The 17,425-nt window shown below is 38.4% G+C and overlaps 1 protein-coding gene across 1 annotated transcript in view; it reads left to right on the forward strand.

The window, feature by feature from the left end:
- Positions 1–17,425, forward strand: part of LOC109928639 (laminin subunit alpha-3-like) — a 306,680-nt gene that overhangs the window by 255,845 nt on the left and 33,410 nt on the right. Inside the window, exons 57-66 of the mRNA XM_048596214.1 lie at positions 406–545; positions 1,857–2,054; positions 2,165–2,301; positions 5,269–5,434; positions 7,645–7,778; positions 8,467–8,623; positions 9,575–9,694; positions 11,410–11,552; positions 14,976–15,102; positions 16,854–16,991. Coding sequence (XP_048452171.1) covers positions 406–545; positions 1,857–2,054; positions 2,165–2,301; positions 5,269–5,434; positions 7,645–7,778; positions 8,467–8,623; positions 9,575–9,694; positions 11,410–11,552; positions 14,976–15,102; positions 16,854–16,991 — 1,460 coding nt within the window. The remainder of the gene's footprint in view (positions 1–405; positions 546–1,856; positions 2,055–2,164; positions 2,302–5,268; positions 5,435–7,644; positions 7,779–8,466; positions 8,624–9,574; positions 9,695–11,409; positions 11,553–14,975; positions 15,103–16,853; positions 16,992–17,425) is intronic.

Raw genomic sequence — 17,425 nt, forward strand, 5'->3', positions numbered from 1 at the left:
AATCTGCCTCAGATATACTCAACAATAGAGCATCCACAATCCTCTTAGGGAGAGGACCAAAGATTTACAACCCTGTTAATAAAAAGGATCCTAGATTCCTGAGCTGGGGAAACTCCTTAGTGATAATTAACAAAATGAATCAAGGGTGAGTCAAGGAGAAACCTTTGTGTGGTTGTTACGGTTTGCAATGCACTGCCTTGAGGGGCTTTATAAGTAAATTCTAACTTTCAAAGGGAATTGAATAAATGTTTTAAAGAGCGTAATTTGTAGAGCTACCAAGAAAGAGCAGAAGGGAATGTGATAATTCTTTATCATTCTGAATACTGATGTGGTGGTATTTTCAGTAGCTAGACTAACAAATGTTTGAAGTAACCATTGAAATTTAATATTTGTTCTCTCACACAGTAAAAAATTTGACCAATACCCTACCAGGCCTTGTGAAGAAGCTAAAGGATTTAAGCCAAATACAACCTGTCAATAACATCTCCAAGAATATAGGCCGAATCAGGGAACTTATTGATCAGGCCAGGGAAGCTGCTAATAAGGTTTGTGTTATTAAATGGATTAAAAGTCAATGTTTTGGATATTCGTTTCAATTATTTCACAAATTAATCATAAACTGGAATTTTCTGCATTATGAAAGACACCTTAACATGTGAAGCTAACGACAATAAAGCTACATAGGAACAAGAGGAGACCATTTGGCTCAAGAAGTCCCTAAGACCTAAGGTGAAGGAGAAGCAGAACTTTTCCAATTCTCTGGCTTACCAGTAACGTTTGCCAGATTGTATGTTTTTCTTTCAATTTGATACTATCCTTAACTCCTGTGGTTAACCATGGTTGGCTTATCCCCTTCCTAGAATCATTCTTCCACACTAGAATATAGCTTTGTCGTAAGCCCTGAACTATTTTCATAAATATCTGCCACTGATCTTCATTGTTTTTGCTGCTAAGCTCCATTCCCAATCCACTCCAGCTTGCTTTGTCCTCATTACTTTGTAATTATTTAAGCTAAGCACGGTTGTTTCTGACCCAAGTTCCTCCATCACAAACTGAATGCTAAATTCTACCCCATTGTAGTCACTTTTTCCAAGGGGACCTCTAATTCTGACATCATTTATAAAACCTGCGTCATTACATATGACCAGATCCAAAATAGCCTGATCACTGGTTGGATCCACAACATATAATTCTAGGAAACTGACCCGCATAGACTATGAATTTTTCCTCATGGCTTCCTTTGCCAATCTGACTATCCCAATCTATGTGAAGATTAAAGTAACCAATTATTAATTTAGTGCCTTTGTTACATGCCCTCGACATTTATTGATTCATTCTCTGCCCCACCGTACAGTTGCTGCTAGGGGGCCTATAGACTATTCCTAACAGTCTGTTCTTTCCCTTTTTATTTCTTACCTCCACCATATGGAATATCTGTCTATTCTAGCGTAATCTAGTCTATTTAGTCTATTCTGTCATTCAATAGATCAAGGCTGATTTGTATGTTTTACTTTCCTTGGTTTTATGACCGTGCTCTCGCAGATGACATTTTTTAAATGCCTTGACTTATGCTGAAGAAGAGTTGTCCCCTGTGCCCTAGTTCAATATTTATTCTTTTTATCAAAATCACTTTTTAAAAAATATTACCCTGTTATTATCATATTGCTGCTTTTGTGACCTTGTGGGGAAAATCAGCAATGCCTTTTGCCACAACAATGAGTACATTTCAAATATACTTTGGCTATGAAACACCTTGGACTTTCTGAGGTTGTGAAATGTATTGCAGAAATGTTATGTACTTCCTTTTATATTGAATAGTTTTCTAAGACTTTTCCATTTCTCCTGTCTGGTTATAGATAAATGTGGCAATGAAATTCAACGGTGATTCTGGTGTTGAAGTACGTCTTCCTGATAATCTCGATCACTTAAAATCTTACACATCTTTACTGTTATACCTCAAACGGCCAGAAGTCCTACCACCCCGAGGAGATGCTGGGAGGCGTAAGAGGCAGGATTCCTCAAACATGTTTGTTTTGTATCTGGGTAACAAAGATGTAAGTATTTTTCTTCGCACGGACATTGGGAATATAGCAAAATTACAAGAAAGCAACACTTTAAGTATGTTGTCGAATATTTTGTGCCAGTTGTTTATTTTTCATACCAGACATCCAAAGATTACATGGGCATGGCATTGGAGGGTGAGAAACTTATAACTGTCTATAAACTAGAAAAAAATGAAGAGAAAATAACCTCTGAAAAAACCGTCAATGATAAAAACTTCGACAATATCAAATTTGAAAGGTAAAGCTAGATTTAATTCTTTCAAATTTTGCAAAATTACTGTTTGTTGTAATTTTTTCTTTTATTACATGCATTTTGTGAAAACACCTGCATCGAAGTATATATTCATACTTCATTTCTTTTGCCCAAATGACAAAAGAATATAATCTATATCGATGACTTGGATGAAGGGACAGAATGTACAGTTGTTAACTTTGCTAATGACTCAATGTTAATAGCAAATAGGTGAATAAATTGTGACAGGACATAAAAGAGCCTGTTAAGGCGTATAGGTCAGTAAGTGAGTGGATACAAATGGAGTGTAATTTTGGAAAATGTGAACTTGTCAATTTTAGCAAGAAAATAGAGAGAAACTCCAGAACTCTAAGATATCGAGAAATCTGGGTGTCATGGTACATGAATCACAAAGTTGGCATGCAGGCAGAGGTCAGGAAACCTTCACCTGAAAACCTCAGAACTTCAGGGTTTTTGGACGAAGGAAATTTTCGGTTTTTGGATGTACTCACTTTACCATGTAAGATCTTTTAATGATCATCTCATAACCAAAAGCAAAATATTCATTTAACTCTTGAACTCAACATACCCTAGTTTGTTGGGGAATGGCTTCACAATATCTTTATCCAAAACCTGATGGTATCTGCATTTAGTATTCTTTGTCTCCATTTGTTGCTACACTTACTAGTAAGGTCCGTTCCAGCCCTCTAGGAAAAACTTTCATGTTGCCCGAATGGACCCAAACAGAACTGTAGACATGCTGAGTTTGGTTCTTTGGAGAAAAAAAACTTCACTTTTAGATCTGTTTGGGCCATGCGAAGTTTTTTCCCAAAGCACCCAAACTCTGAATGTTTACAGGTTTCATCAGATCCATTCTGGTCCACGTTCAACAAAACCTTTGGTGTTTAGGTCTTTTTGGACATGTGGATAAAGGATACCCGACCTGTTCAGCAAGTTTAAATTCCTTAGTTCTTCAAGAGTCCAAAAGGTTTGGAAGAAACCTCAGGTATAAAGCCACTATTTAAGAAAGGAGTAACAGAAAGCAGAAAACGATAGACTAGTTAGTTTAAAAATGTCATTATGAAATTGCTCGGATCCAATATTTAGATATTTAGAAAATCATAATACAGTCAAACAGAATCAATGTGGTTTTGTGAAAGGAAAATCTTATTAGAAGTACAAGGTGGATAAAGGGGTATCAACATTGATCTCTAAAAGACATACAGTAAGCTGTGATACAAAATGAAATTCGCTGAAGATACAAACAGGTATGAAAACAAGTTTTGAGGAGGACACAAATAATCCACAACAGTTAAAGGTCGACCAAGTTGTGGGGGAGGAAATATCTCATTGCACATTACCAGGTAAAAGCAGGCAGTTTACTGTCGATTTCAGAATGTAAATACACTCTATGAACTCGGGCTTTCAATTTGATTTCAATATTAAAATTGCTCATGATTAAATTTTACAAGATTCCATTATCCCTTGATCTACTTACTCTCTGTTCTACAGCATAGCTGCACTTTGGGGCCTTAAAGCTACAAAATACAAACTACCAGTGACTTATTTTTCTTGCTATTTCCTACCTGTACCGAAACTGATTCTACATCTTAATTGTCAAAGCCAAAATCTCATGACAGTATTGGTCTCATCCTTTATTCATAGACTATCATATCTCACCTGACTTCACCAAGATTCTGAGGTTCCTGTCCTCTCTCACAGAGGGATGCCAATCAAATTATCTCCTCTTTCTTTCTTCCCTTCTTTCAGAATGTCAAATATCCTCGAATATTTAGTTCCCAACCAGCCACAACTCTGTAATAGTGATCATATCATTGCCATTTATTTCTACTTGTGTTAACAGTTCATCCATCCTGTTATGACCACTGTTTACAATCATATAAAAAGCCTTTAATTCTGTCTTCTTACCATTTTTTTTCCCCTACTCTGATCCTATTTGCTGGTGCTCTGTTTTATGTTTGTCACAAAATCGCTACTGTGTGGAAACAGGCCATTTGGTCCGGCAAGTCCACACCAACCTTCTGAAGAGCATCTCTTTGTATACTGCATCTCTTCTTATCTAGCTGCCATTCCTCATTTTACTACAATGCATTATTGCCTTATCCTTTCTTATTACCTCCTAAATCTCCCCTCATATGAACCCTACTCCACTATTTAGTTTAAAGGCCTCTCTACAGCCCTAAAGTCATGATTCACCAGAACAGTTGTCCCAGAGCAGTTGAAATGAAGTCCATCTGAATAGTACAGCCCCCTTGTTCCTGCTACTTGTGCCTGTTTACCACACCCATCTTTGAGTCTTGAGTTCAACTCCGATCTTATTACTGATTTGCTCATTGCTTAGGTAGTAATCCAGACATTTATTTTATGATCAGAAATGATCATTATTTATGAGACTAGTATTTATTGACAGATTTTTCAATTAATTGCTGTGTGTTAGATTTGATTCCATGTCTCGAAAGCATTAGTCTAGGCATTTGCATTACTGATCCAGTAAAGCACTCTACTACATCCTCTGGACCTTTGTGCCAAACATTAATCAGAAATGGACATATCAGAACAGGAGGAGGCAGTTCAGCCAAGGAATCTATTGTGCCATTCTCGATCTACTAATCTAAATTTAACATTTATAATTGAGGATCTCCATAGAAGTTCCATATTCCCACCAACGTTTGTGTGAAGAAGTGCTTCCTGACATCAACCCTGAGCAGTTTGGCATCATGACGTTTCAGTAATACGCAGATATATTGAAATATGGATTTAAACTTTATACTTGATTCTTGAGACTCTGTCATATGTACCTTTTGTGTCTTACTCTGAAAAATGTTTGGATGGCTCTGTTTTATGTACCCATAATATCCAGTGCAATGGTGTCACTTGTGCAGTTGACTCGATAGGAGGCTTGTAAGCTCCTCATATGAGATTATGTATTTTATGAAAGCTCTTGTGTTTCAGGATCCTACAGTATGGCAGCCTACACTACAGTCGAGTCAGTCCTAGTGAAGGGAAACTTGTTAACAGCGTCCCAGTTAACGCAACCGCAAAAGGAAATGGCTTGCTACTTAATCTTGATCCAAAGAATACAGTCTTCTATGTTGGAGGATTTCCCCCCACCTTTGTGGTAAAAACACATCAACTACTACACAATCTTCATTTGAGGATAGGCAATATGGAACATCTCTAGGTCCATTGCTTAGAATTACATTAAACTGTGTAGGATGTACAGCAAAAAACAAACCATTCAACCAATGCACTCGGTATCAGTGTTATGCTCCTCTCACCTTATTTCTTCACATCCCATCAACAAATGTCACTTCTTTTTCTCTCAGTGCACATTCAGCTTCTCCTAAACTGCTCTATTATAGTTGAATAGTCAATAACAAGGGGGCACACTTTTAAGATAAAAGGCAGGAGGTTTAGAGGGGATTTGAGAAAAAGAAATTTCACCCAGAGCGTGGTGGGAATTTGGAATGCACTGCCTGGGAGGGTAATTGAGGCAGCAAAACCTTACACCTTTAAAAAGTACTTGGATGAGCGCTATGGGCTCATCCAAGGCTATGAGCCAAGTACTGGAAAATGGGACGAATGTAGATTTAGAGTAGATTTTTGACGGTACAGACTCAATGGATCAAAGACCTCTTCTGTACTGTAAAATTCTATGCTTCACCTCAACTGCCATATTTCATAGAAGGTTCTTTATTCTTTGGGTAAAAGACCTTTTCCTGAATTGTTTATTGGACATATTTGTGACTCTCTCCTATTTGACAATGATGAATTTAGAGACTTGTGCACGTGCAAGCATCTTCTTCATGTCAGTGACTTGAGTCCATGCCAGTTTGATTCAATTTGATCATGACTGATCTGTGTCTTAATTCTGTCTACCTACCTTAATTCCATAATCATTCTGCAACAAAAATCTATCAACTTCAGTTTTGAAAACTGAAATCAACTCCAGCTTCTACATTTTTTTTGGATGAGAGTTCCAGTTTTCCGTTGTCATTTGTGTAAAGAAGTATTTCTTGACATCACTCCTGAAAGTCTTGGCTCTAATTTTAAGAACGTGCAGCCTTGTTCTGGACTCTCTTCCAGAGGAAATAGAATAAGGAAGTCTTGTTACAATTCTATAGGAATTTAGGGAGAATGCACTCAGGACACTGCCTAAGTTTTGGTCCCCATATTTAAGAAAGGATATACTTGCATTAGAGGCACAGCAGCAAAAGTGTACTGCATTGAGATGAGAGAGAGGGTTGACTAACGATGAGAAGTTGAGTAAATTTAGTCTATATTCTTTATAAGAATGAGAAGTAATCTCATTGAAACATGCAAGCTTGACAGGCCACACACTGAGGGGCTGTTTCTTTTGGCTGGTGAATCTAAAACACAAGGTTCAGGATAAGGAGCCAAGCTTTAGGACTTAGATGACACATTTCTTCACTCAGAGGGTGGTGACTCTTTGGAATTCTCCATTCCACAGGTCTGTTTTTAAAACCAGGGCAGACAGATTTTTGGTCTGTCAGGAAATTGAAGGATAAATGGGAAAGTGAGTTGAATCATAAGATCAGCTATAAACACATTGAATGGCAGAGCAGGAAGAATGTGCTAAATGGTTTTCTCCTGTTCTTATGTGTTCTTGTGTTTCTCTCTAAACAGCCTATCAAATTCTTTAATCACCCACACCTCAATTAGATCAATGCTTAATCTTTTGTGCTCAAGAGAATACCAGACTAGTAAATGCAACCAGTCCTCATAATTCAAACATTTGAGTTATCTCCATTTTCATTCTGGTAAACTAGTTATGTACCTGCTTGCAGGGCAATATATCAATGATGACATGATATCCAAGACTGACTGTAATTCTCCGGGTACAACCTAATCAGAGCTTTAATCAACTGTAGAAAAACTTCCACCCGTATTTATTCTCATCACATCATGATTATCCAGCGTTCATTAAAGATTTTAATTATTCAATTTATTAAATACTTCCAATACAAATTCATATTCTGAACTGATCATTCAAATTGAATCTGTTGTACTTTTTTATATTAGGAAGTTTTAGTTTCCACTGATATACTGTATCAAACTAAATTAATTAAAACTAATAAATTGTGATAAGATATTCATTATGTCCTTCCACCAATTTTGGTGTTATGGGGTTGGTGGCGGGTCAAATGGAGATTAACATTGTCCAGTTGGGCTGACTAGTCTGTAAATTCTAAGTAATTAATGTCACCATCAGGTAAACATCTAGGGAATGTCACGTAAAGTATCTCTGATCATATAAAATCCATTTGATATACAAACTTATTTTAATTGTAAGTGTTTTTTATTCAGCCTCCGGTTGCCTTAAGGTATCCAAAGTATAAGGGTTGCATTGAACTTGGTGTCTTGAATGAGAAACTGATCAGTTTATACAACTTTGAACGAACATTCAACATCAATACGACTGAAGACAGACCATGTGAAAGGTATGGGACAGCTAGCACTGCATGGTTCATCCTTGGACAAAATGTTTAAAACTTTTTTTAATGTGAAATCTTCCATTTCTTTCAAGGACTTCATGGAACTGTCTCATATTTGGGACAGTTGTCCTGAACTATGGGTTTTTTTGCCTGTATATGCATTGTCACGTTTGCTCGTTCCCACATTGTCAGCAGAACATTCAGCTGCCCATCCACCCTCCAAACCTCAATGTGTCTATGGTCTCACAAACACCACTCCCTGTAATTTTATCTGTTCCCTTAGAATTGGTGATCCTGGTTTAATAACTCATCCAAAAAAGGGCACCTTTGACAATGTAGCACTCCATCCGTAATGGTAATCATTAAGTCTGCATAAATTGCGTGGCTAGGTCTCTGAAGTGTAACTTGAATCTACAGACACTGGAGTTTTCTGATTCAGAGAAAGAATACTGAGCTACACAAGGTTCTTGCCAGCAGTTGGAGACATCCTTTCTTGTTGCCTGACATGTGCCAATTAATTTGGCTGTGAGTGTATGACTCCAATCCAGTGGAACAGGGTACAGTTTCAGTAATTAGTCTCTGCTTGCCCCACTGGGCACAGGTAGTTCAGATCAGGCTTTCAGTGTTTAGTTGCAACAATAATTTTGACTGTAATGATTAACTTGGACTTAACCTACACTGCTATCTTTTACAGATATAAGCCAACTAAAGAACCAGGAAGAGATGGTTTTTATTTTGATGGAACTGGATATGCATTAATTAAATTGTCTGGTTATTCAAAAAAATTAACAATTGAACAAACAATTCGAATTTCAAGTAAAAATGCAGTGCTGTTATATTTGGAGAGCAAGGTAAAATATTTTACCATTTTCTTTTCCGTCTTGTTCACAATGTTGACCACCAATTATTTTGCTGTCTGGATGCAGGTACACTGACATGTGCATGGGTCCAACTTGTCCCATCACTCTGCATGTAATATTGTAAATTTATCACACTCCATGCCAATTCCCTTGTTGATTCCTGCAACATCGCAACACCATACCCCAGTGTCTGGAGTGAAGGGGTGGGAGATAATCTGCCAGTGTGCCTTTGCAACTTCACTCTTTGTCCAATTGCTGAAGACACGCACACACTGAGGTGACAGCAGTCGTCAACAACCTTGAACGGATAAGTTTACTGACACTCCTAATTGGGTAGCATCAAAGATATTGGGAAAAGTCATTTATTCAAACGCACCTTCCAAACTACCAACCACTAATACCTAGAAGAACAAGGGCACCAGATACATGAGAACATCACCACCTGCAAGTTCCCTTCCAAGCAACTCACCATTCTGATTTTAAAATATATTTCCGTTTCATCAGTCTTCAGTTGCTTCAGTCAAAATCTTAGATTTCCCTCCTTACACCGTATGGACTACGACAGTTCTCAAAGGCAGCTCACCACCACCTTCTCCACTGCACTTAACAATGGACAATGGCCCAATCAATGATACCCACATCCCATAAACAAATTAAAAAGGAAAAGTGTTTGACTCTCGACTGTCCTCTGAAAAGGCCTGGCAAACCATTCAATTTTACTGAACAAAGCAGATCACTATAACCTTATCAAGGATTCACTTCCAGTTGGCACTGTTGTTGACTATTCGTTCAGTTGCTTAGGCCCTAAGCTCTCCAACTCGTCCAACTCCTTTATAAGTCTCCTTAAAACCTTTGAACAAAATTTAGATCACCTATGCAAACCCTTATGTAATTTTGAGTTAAATTAAGTAGTGTTGTAATCAGATATATTCTTTGTTTTAGGATTCAAGCTGTGTTCTAACTGTGGAAGATGGAAAGTTGGTGCTCAGATATCACCTCAAATCCAATGCACCCAAGAGTGCCCAATCATCAGTCCAACTAAACACCAACGAGGAGATTGCGGTAATTTTTATTGTTATTTAGATTGTGAACAAGTGGGTGCAGTATAAATAGTAGATAATTAAAATCTCTCTGTTCTCTGAGTGTGGATTTTATTAACCAATTTCTTTTGCACTACACAGTATAAATAAAAATGAATACTGTTTGGCTATAAATAAGTAAAATATGAAAATATTTATCTGATATTCTGTATAGAATACATGCTTTGTTTTAGGCCCATCTCAACCACTCTCATTCTACTAAGCTCAATGATTAAAGACCCTCCCTGCGAACCTTTCTTCATAAAAAATATCTCTTGGTTAATCACTTTGTCCACCTAACTTTTTTTCTCTTTCTCTCTCTGGACTCCCTCACTGTCTGCTCACTTCTCTTCCCCCTCCTCTACCTCTCTGTCATCAGAACAAATACCACCTTGTCCTAGCACTCTCCTGGCATGTAATTTCCTGATTTCCGTCTCCCTCCTTTCTTGAATAAAGGTGTTATATTTTCTATTTTCAGTGCTCTGGATCTTTCCAGAATCTAAGGAATTTTGAACAGTTATAAGAAATGCCACTACTATCTCTGTAGCCACTTCTTTTGAGACTCTAAGATGCAGACTCTCTGGTCCTGGGGAATCGTCAGCCTTGAGATCTAACAATTCTCCCAGTACCTTTTCCCTGTGGTGACAATTGTTTTAGGCTCCTCCCTGCCTTTCACTCCTTGATTCTCAAGTATCTTTGGAAAGTTTTCTAAATCTTCTGCAATGAAGACAGGCACAAAATACCTGTTCAGTGCCTCTGACATCGTTTTCCATTATCAACCTCGCTGTTTCATCAGAAGGGTCTAGGCCCGAAACGTCAGCCTTTTTACTCCTATGATGCTGCTTGGCCTGCTGTGTTCATCCAGCTCTGCACCTTGTTGTCTCAGATGTCTTTGACTTGCCTGGTTTGAGTTTAAGCAATTAGCTAAGATTGACAGTTAACAGTTCCTGTTCTTTCCTTTCTAAAATTGGATATCTCACATTTCAGTTCTGATGGGTGCAAGATAAAAAGCTTTGAATTTTTACTTTTTTTCGCAATGCTTATCTTGTATATTGCCAACAATTATTTATAAAGAGATTCCTCTTGCACTCTTCATGACCGTGTAATGGTTATACCCCTAGTTCTGCTGTCACTCATAACCATCTTCACCACATCTATCCTATCAAGCAGCTTCACAATTTTAAAGATCACAATTTTAAAGATCACAATTAAGTCATATTCTCAATAGCTGAAACCTCTTAGCTCAGCAATAGGATTATTTTTGGCACTTTTTTCAGTGCATTGATGACCTTTTTATTCAACGAAGATCAGAACTGTATACCAAGGTTCTTTTTAATTTTAATGTAACTTGAATTCTTTTAAGTAATAATTAATGTTTTATGTTCCTTGCAAATGAACAGCTTGCTTGAATACCATGCCCATAGTTTGGATGGTGCAAAGTACATTTTCATGATATTCTGCTCCCTGACAATATTCTAGTAAAGAACCTTAGTCTAAAAAAAAATTTTCAAAGGTAAATATTATTTCTGAAGTGTCAATGTTTTCAGTGTTCCTTTAGGAGAAAAGAAAATAACAATTTGTGGTTTTCTATCATCATCTATTTTAATCTGTTCTAATCAATTTTAATTTGTCATATTTAGTTCATATTAATTCTATCATATATGCTTACAATATTTTTCAATTTCCAATTACTTTAAGATCAAACTCATAATGGTCAGAAAGGATGGACGTACTGTTGTAACTGTCAACACTACACATGTTCTGGATGAGCGTAATACTTTCAATGAGTTGGATTTCCCTAACTATTACCTTGGAGGAATACCATCACAAATCAAGGAAGGGTATGTTGATCTGTGTTTTATTTTAAAAAAGATAAAGAAGCTGGATGAATGTTAAAAAAAATCTTTTTAACAAATTTTGCCTGTAGATGTCTTTTATTACAAGGCAGTAGATTCACCTTATTATGAGATAAATTTGAAATTTTATATTAAAAATAAGCCCCTCAATTTCTGTGGTGTTCTCAGATTCTGTAGCTGCAACTTCAGCACATTGTCAGTGGAGTCATTGGAAACACTGCCCTAAGGGAGTTTACATGAACAGATTCTCCCCAGACTTTAACTGTTCACCGTTTGACCTGGTAACTTGGCTTATTCCCCCTTTCAGAGTAGTGTAAAACAACAATATAAATAATTTGCTATAACTTTCTATAACACCTCACTAAAGTTGTGAAATGTCCGAAGATGCTGCATAGAGATGTTATCAGACAGAATTTGACAACAAGCTACGTAAGATATTAGGACAGGTCTCTGAATGCTTGATCAAAGAGGTATATAATTGTAGAATGGGTAATGCAGGTCTGCAGTTATCACCACCATCATGTCAAGGGCAACTGGCACTAAATGCTGGCCAGTCAGCAATGCCCACGTTTCATGAGTGAGTTTTTAAAAAAATATATACTGCAAAAGTGGTAGTAAAGTTGCCATTGTCCCACTCTCTCGGTAATACACCAATCCTCCAGCACCATACCTGTGCCCAGTGGGGACTGGAAAATGATGGCCAGACCTTCTGTTAGTTCCCCCAGCCTGCATTTAACAGCATGGGATACATTTCATATGGCCCTGGTGATTTACCTGCTTTCAGGGCTGCTAATCCTATTAATGCTTCCCCTCTCCCTATGTTTATCACTACCAATACTTTATGCCCTCCTCAGCAATATCCACATCATTTCTTGCTGTTGTAAAAACAGGCACAAAGAATGCACCTCAACATACATGAGTTATCTCCTCTTCAAAGGCAGCCCAATATTCCATTGACATTTCATCTACAAATCGTCAATTCCAATTTATTTGGGATCCTAGCCTTTATGAAATGCACATGGAATATTGTCATTAATTGCATGGTGATTAGAACATACACGTAGGGACATTTTACTGCAGCTGTACAGGACTCTGATGAGACTGCATGTGGAGGACTCTGTCCAGGTTTGGTGCTCTGATTTGAAAATGTATGTAATTACATTAGAAGCAGATTGATGTGACTTCTTACTGGGATCAAAAGGTTATCACATGAGGAGAAGGTGGACAGACTGGGGCAATAATCCATTGGAGATGAAAGACAGGTGATCTGATTAAACACGCAAGATCCTGAGGGGACTTGACAGGATGGATATTAAAAGCTGTTTCCTCTTGTGGAGGAGGCCTTAACTGTTCCAACATCCTGTGTTCCTAATTATCCATAATACAGAACAAAAGCATGGAAATTATTATAAATATGTGTAAAACACTGTTTCAGCCTTAATTGGAGTTAAGCTGGGAAACCAGCCCTGGGAAGGTTGTGAGGATGCAAATACAATCACAACAATAATTTCAGGGATGAGGAATTTCAGTTGTGTGAATAGATTGCAGAAGTCAGGGCTGTTGTCCTTGCAGGAGAAAAAGTTGGAAGTCAATTTCTTATACATATTTGAAATCTTGAGCAGTCTAGATTGAGTGGGTAGAGAGAAACTACTCCCATTAGTGGAAGATTCAAGGACCAGAATGCATAGATTTAAGGGCATCAACAAAAGAAGCAAATGGTGACATGAGGAAAAGTTTTTTTTTAATGCAGCAGAATTCAATAGAGGCCCTGAGAAAGAAATTTGATAATTAAGTGAGAATTAAGTTGTAGTACAAGGAAAATACAAGGAAATGGGATTGCATTGATTTTGCTGAGAACTGGCACTGACATAATCTCATAGATGGCTGCCTTCTGAGAGGTTAAAACTGTAAGATGTAGGAGCAGAATTAGGCCATTTAATGAGGCTGCTCCACATTCAGTCTTGGCTGATAGGTTTCTCAACCCCATTCTCCTGTCTTCTCCAAGTAACCCTTGATCCCTTGCTAATTAAGAACCTATCTATCTCCGCCTTAAAGACACTCAATGGCTTGACCTCCACACCTTCTGCGGCAATGAATTCCACAGATTAACCACCCTCTGGCTGAAGAGATTCCTCCTCATTTCAGTACTAAAGGATCATTACTTTACTCTGAGGCTGCTCTCTCAGGTCCTAGTCTCTCCTTCTAGTGAAAACATCTTCTCCACATCCACTTTATTCAGGCCTCTCAGTACTCTGTTTTATTCAGATCCTCCCTCATCCTTCTAAACTCCATCGAGTACAAACCCAGAGTCTTCAAACACTCCTCATGTGATAAACCCTTCATCCCCGGGATAATTCTTGTGGACTCCTCCAAAGCCAGCACATTTGCCCTTAGATACGGAGCACAAATAGCTCACAATATTCCAACTGTGGTCTGACTAGAGCCTTATACAGCGTCAGTAGTACATCCCTGCTCTCGTATTCTGGCCATCTTGAAATGAATGCTAATATTGCGGCTCCACTGTCTTCCTGCTAGGCTCCCCTCCCAATCAACTCTGGCCAGTTTCTCCCTCAAGTCTTTGGTCAATTGTAATCCCGTTACATCTGATTCCAGCTTCTCCCTCTCAAACTGCAGGGTTGATTGCTTACCTCAGGTTAACTCTCTCAGCACGTGAGTTCCATTAGTGAAGGAAATCTACTATCCTTATCCTGGTTTACATGTGATTCCAAACCCTCAGCAATGTGGTTGGCTGGGTCCTAAAAAGCCACTCAAATCAAGGGACAATTGGAGATGGACAATAAATGCAGGCCTAGCCAGCGATACCCACAGCCCACAAACGATTAACAAGATCCCTGAGGGTGAACAAATGGATGAAGCTGATTTCTGGGGAAGGGTGGATTTGGGGTGGCCTCTCCTCTGTTCTGTTTCAAGAATTCTCCTCCTTCACTCTCTTTCATCTTGAACTAACCACCATGCTAGGAAACTCTCTCTTCGAGCCTTGCTCCGTCTGAAGAAAACTATCTGGAGAGCGATGATAATGAAGGTTATAACACAAAGTTTGGTAAATGGAATTGAGCTCAGTTGACTGGATGGTTGGTTTGTAATACAGAGTGATAGCAACAGTGTGTGTTCAATTCCTGAACCAGCTGAGGTTATCGTGAAGGACTCTCCTCAACCTCTTCCCTCGCCTGACATGTGGTGACCGAGAGGTAAAACCACCAGCGGTCACTTCTTTCTCTCTTTTGTGAGAGAGTAGTCCTCTGGGACTATGGCAACTTTACCTTTATAGGAGGACGTGCTGATTGGATGAGACGAAGGATCAGGGAAGCTCATGTGGAGCAGGGAGGCTAAGTGATCTATTGCTCTCCCATAATATGTATATAATTCTCTTTGACTTTTTCATTCTAGATTGAACATACCTGTAAAAACATCAATGCGGGCCTGTATGAAAAATCTGAAAGCTAATGAAAGGAACATTGATCTGTCCAATGAACCTATTATTGGTGTTAGCAAAGGCTGCTCACAAGCACTCCTGGTGAGTTTTAATATACATTTCCCACAAGCAATCAATAATAATGAATATCTCTATAGAAATACTACAGAGTGGTGAGGCTGAAGAATGCACTGCCACAGAAAGCAGTCAAGGCCAAAACATTGAATGTTTTCAAGCGGGAGTTGTTTATAGTAAATAGGGTAAATTCTGAGAGGATGTTTCCCCCATGGACCAGAAAGCACAGTCTCAGAATAAAGGGCCATGAATTTAAGACTGAGATGAGGAGGAATTTCTTCTCTCAGAGGGTTGTGAGGCTTTAGAACTCCTTGCCACAGAGAAGTGTGGCTGGGGGGTGGGGAGGTGTGCAAAGTCCTTCTGTGTATTTAAGACTGAGACAAATATGTTCTTCATCAGTAGATAAATCAAGAGTTACAGGGAAAGGGCAGGAAAGTAGATGCAAGGTATGTCAGATCAACCATGATCCTCCTGAATGGCAGAGTAGGCTTGAGGGGCCGAATAGCCTACTCCTGGCCCTATTTCATGCAGTCCTATGGTCTTAATAACTTTGGTTACCAAATTTTCTTGAAGCCTGTCATGTGGAAGACTTTTTTAAACTAAAGAAAGACTTAAGTTCATATAAAACCTTTCACAATGATATACTGCTGCAGTACAGAAAAATGGCAATCAAATTGTGCACAGCAAACTCCATATAATCTATTTTAGTAATGGTGACAAATAAGTACTTCCATATGAAATCACAATCTCTGCTTAAGCTAATTAATCAGAAAAGGGTTGAGTTTATAACTATATTGAGATTAATTGCTTAATTTTCTTATTTCTCTATTTATTTTATTCACTAATCACTGCATATTCTATTCAGCTCTTTACAGAGATGGTCTTAATTTATTTGTACATTAACATGGTTATATCTGCAAGGTTAATTGAAGTAATGGCTTGGTGGGCTCACGAGACTAAAACATTTGAGAAATTGAGAAATATGGGAAAAACATGGATTGTAATGTGTAGACCTCTGGTCTTTCTATTACTTTGTTAATACCAGGTCACTGAGATGAGAGATTTCCTTATAATAAGAGGTTGAGTAAGCTGAGCCTATATTCTCTACAGAGTTTTTAACAATGGGATGATCTCATTGAAACATAAAAATGCTAAGGGGTCTTTACGAGGCAAACACAAAGAGGCTCTTCCTGCTATCTAAAGAACCTAACATGCAGAGCGACAGTTCACAGATTAGAGAACAATAATGTAGGACTGAGCTAGAAAATAAAAGCAAGAATAGGTGTTTCGGCCCTTCGAGCCTGCTCCGCCATTTAATGTGAACATGGCTGATCATCCTGTTCCTGCTTTCCACCCATACATTTTGATCCCTTTAGCCTTAAGAACTATATCTAACTCTTCCTTGAAAACATTCAATGTTTTGGCCTTGACTGCTTTCTGTGGTGGTGAATTCCTCAGGCTCACCACTGTCTAGGCCTCATCCCAGCCCTAAATGGCCAACCCTGTATCTTTCAAATAGATCCCTTTTATGTCCAACCTTTCCAAAGTGGCGTTGAGACCCCAAGTGGGATTGTGAACTGAAATTTTGGATCACAAGTCTGACCGGCCTGTGCTCTCACAACCCATATACACCCTGCTCTGCCACTTCTCAATGAGGGATCACTCCAATTTTCAAGTCTCACAATGGCATCTCAATGGGAAACACTGTTCTATGTTGTATGTTTCTATGGATACATATAGTTGCATAATGCACTGTTTTCTAATATTCCTTTCATTAGCTGGTCCGTACTGCCTACTTTAATGGCAGTGGGTTATTGGGACTTCCTGCATCTGATTTGAACATCCCCCAAAACTTCCACATTGGATTTGGTTTTGCAACAAGTCAGTTGAACAGTCTCCTGTTCTCATATGAAAAGGTAAGAAATCTATTGAGTAGCTCATTCTAGTATATCTACCTCATTTTTAAAACCAAACGAATTGTTGTTATCCTACAGTAATCAAAGGACTTCAAATTTTCTTCGAAAACATTGTTTGCTTGGAATTGGGTAGTTTATGTGGTAGCATTTTCCCATTTTTGGATAAGTCCATCTGGTTCACTAATGTCCTTTAGGGAAGGAAACTGCCATCCTTACCTGGTCTGGCCTACATGTGACTCCAAACCCACAACAATTTGGTTGACTCATAACTGCCTTCTGGGCAATTAGGGATGGGCAATAAATGCTAGCCTGGCCAGCAACGCCCTCATCCTGTGAATGAAAAAAGGAAAAAAAGGTGGCAAAGTCTTCAATGGCCTATTCCTGCTCCGACATTCTAGATATGAGGACAGATGGAGACTTGCATCTGAGAGATG

Source organism: Rhincodon typus, chromosome 4 (genome assembly GCF_021869965.1).
Source record: "Rhincodon typus isolate 14 chromosome 4, sRhiTyp1.1, whole genome shotgun sequence".
In the NCBI taxonomy this organism is placed as follows: Eukaryota; Metazoa; Chordata; class Chondrichthyes; order Orectolobiformes; family Rhincodontidae; genus Rhincodon; species Rhincodon typus.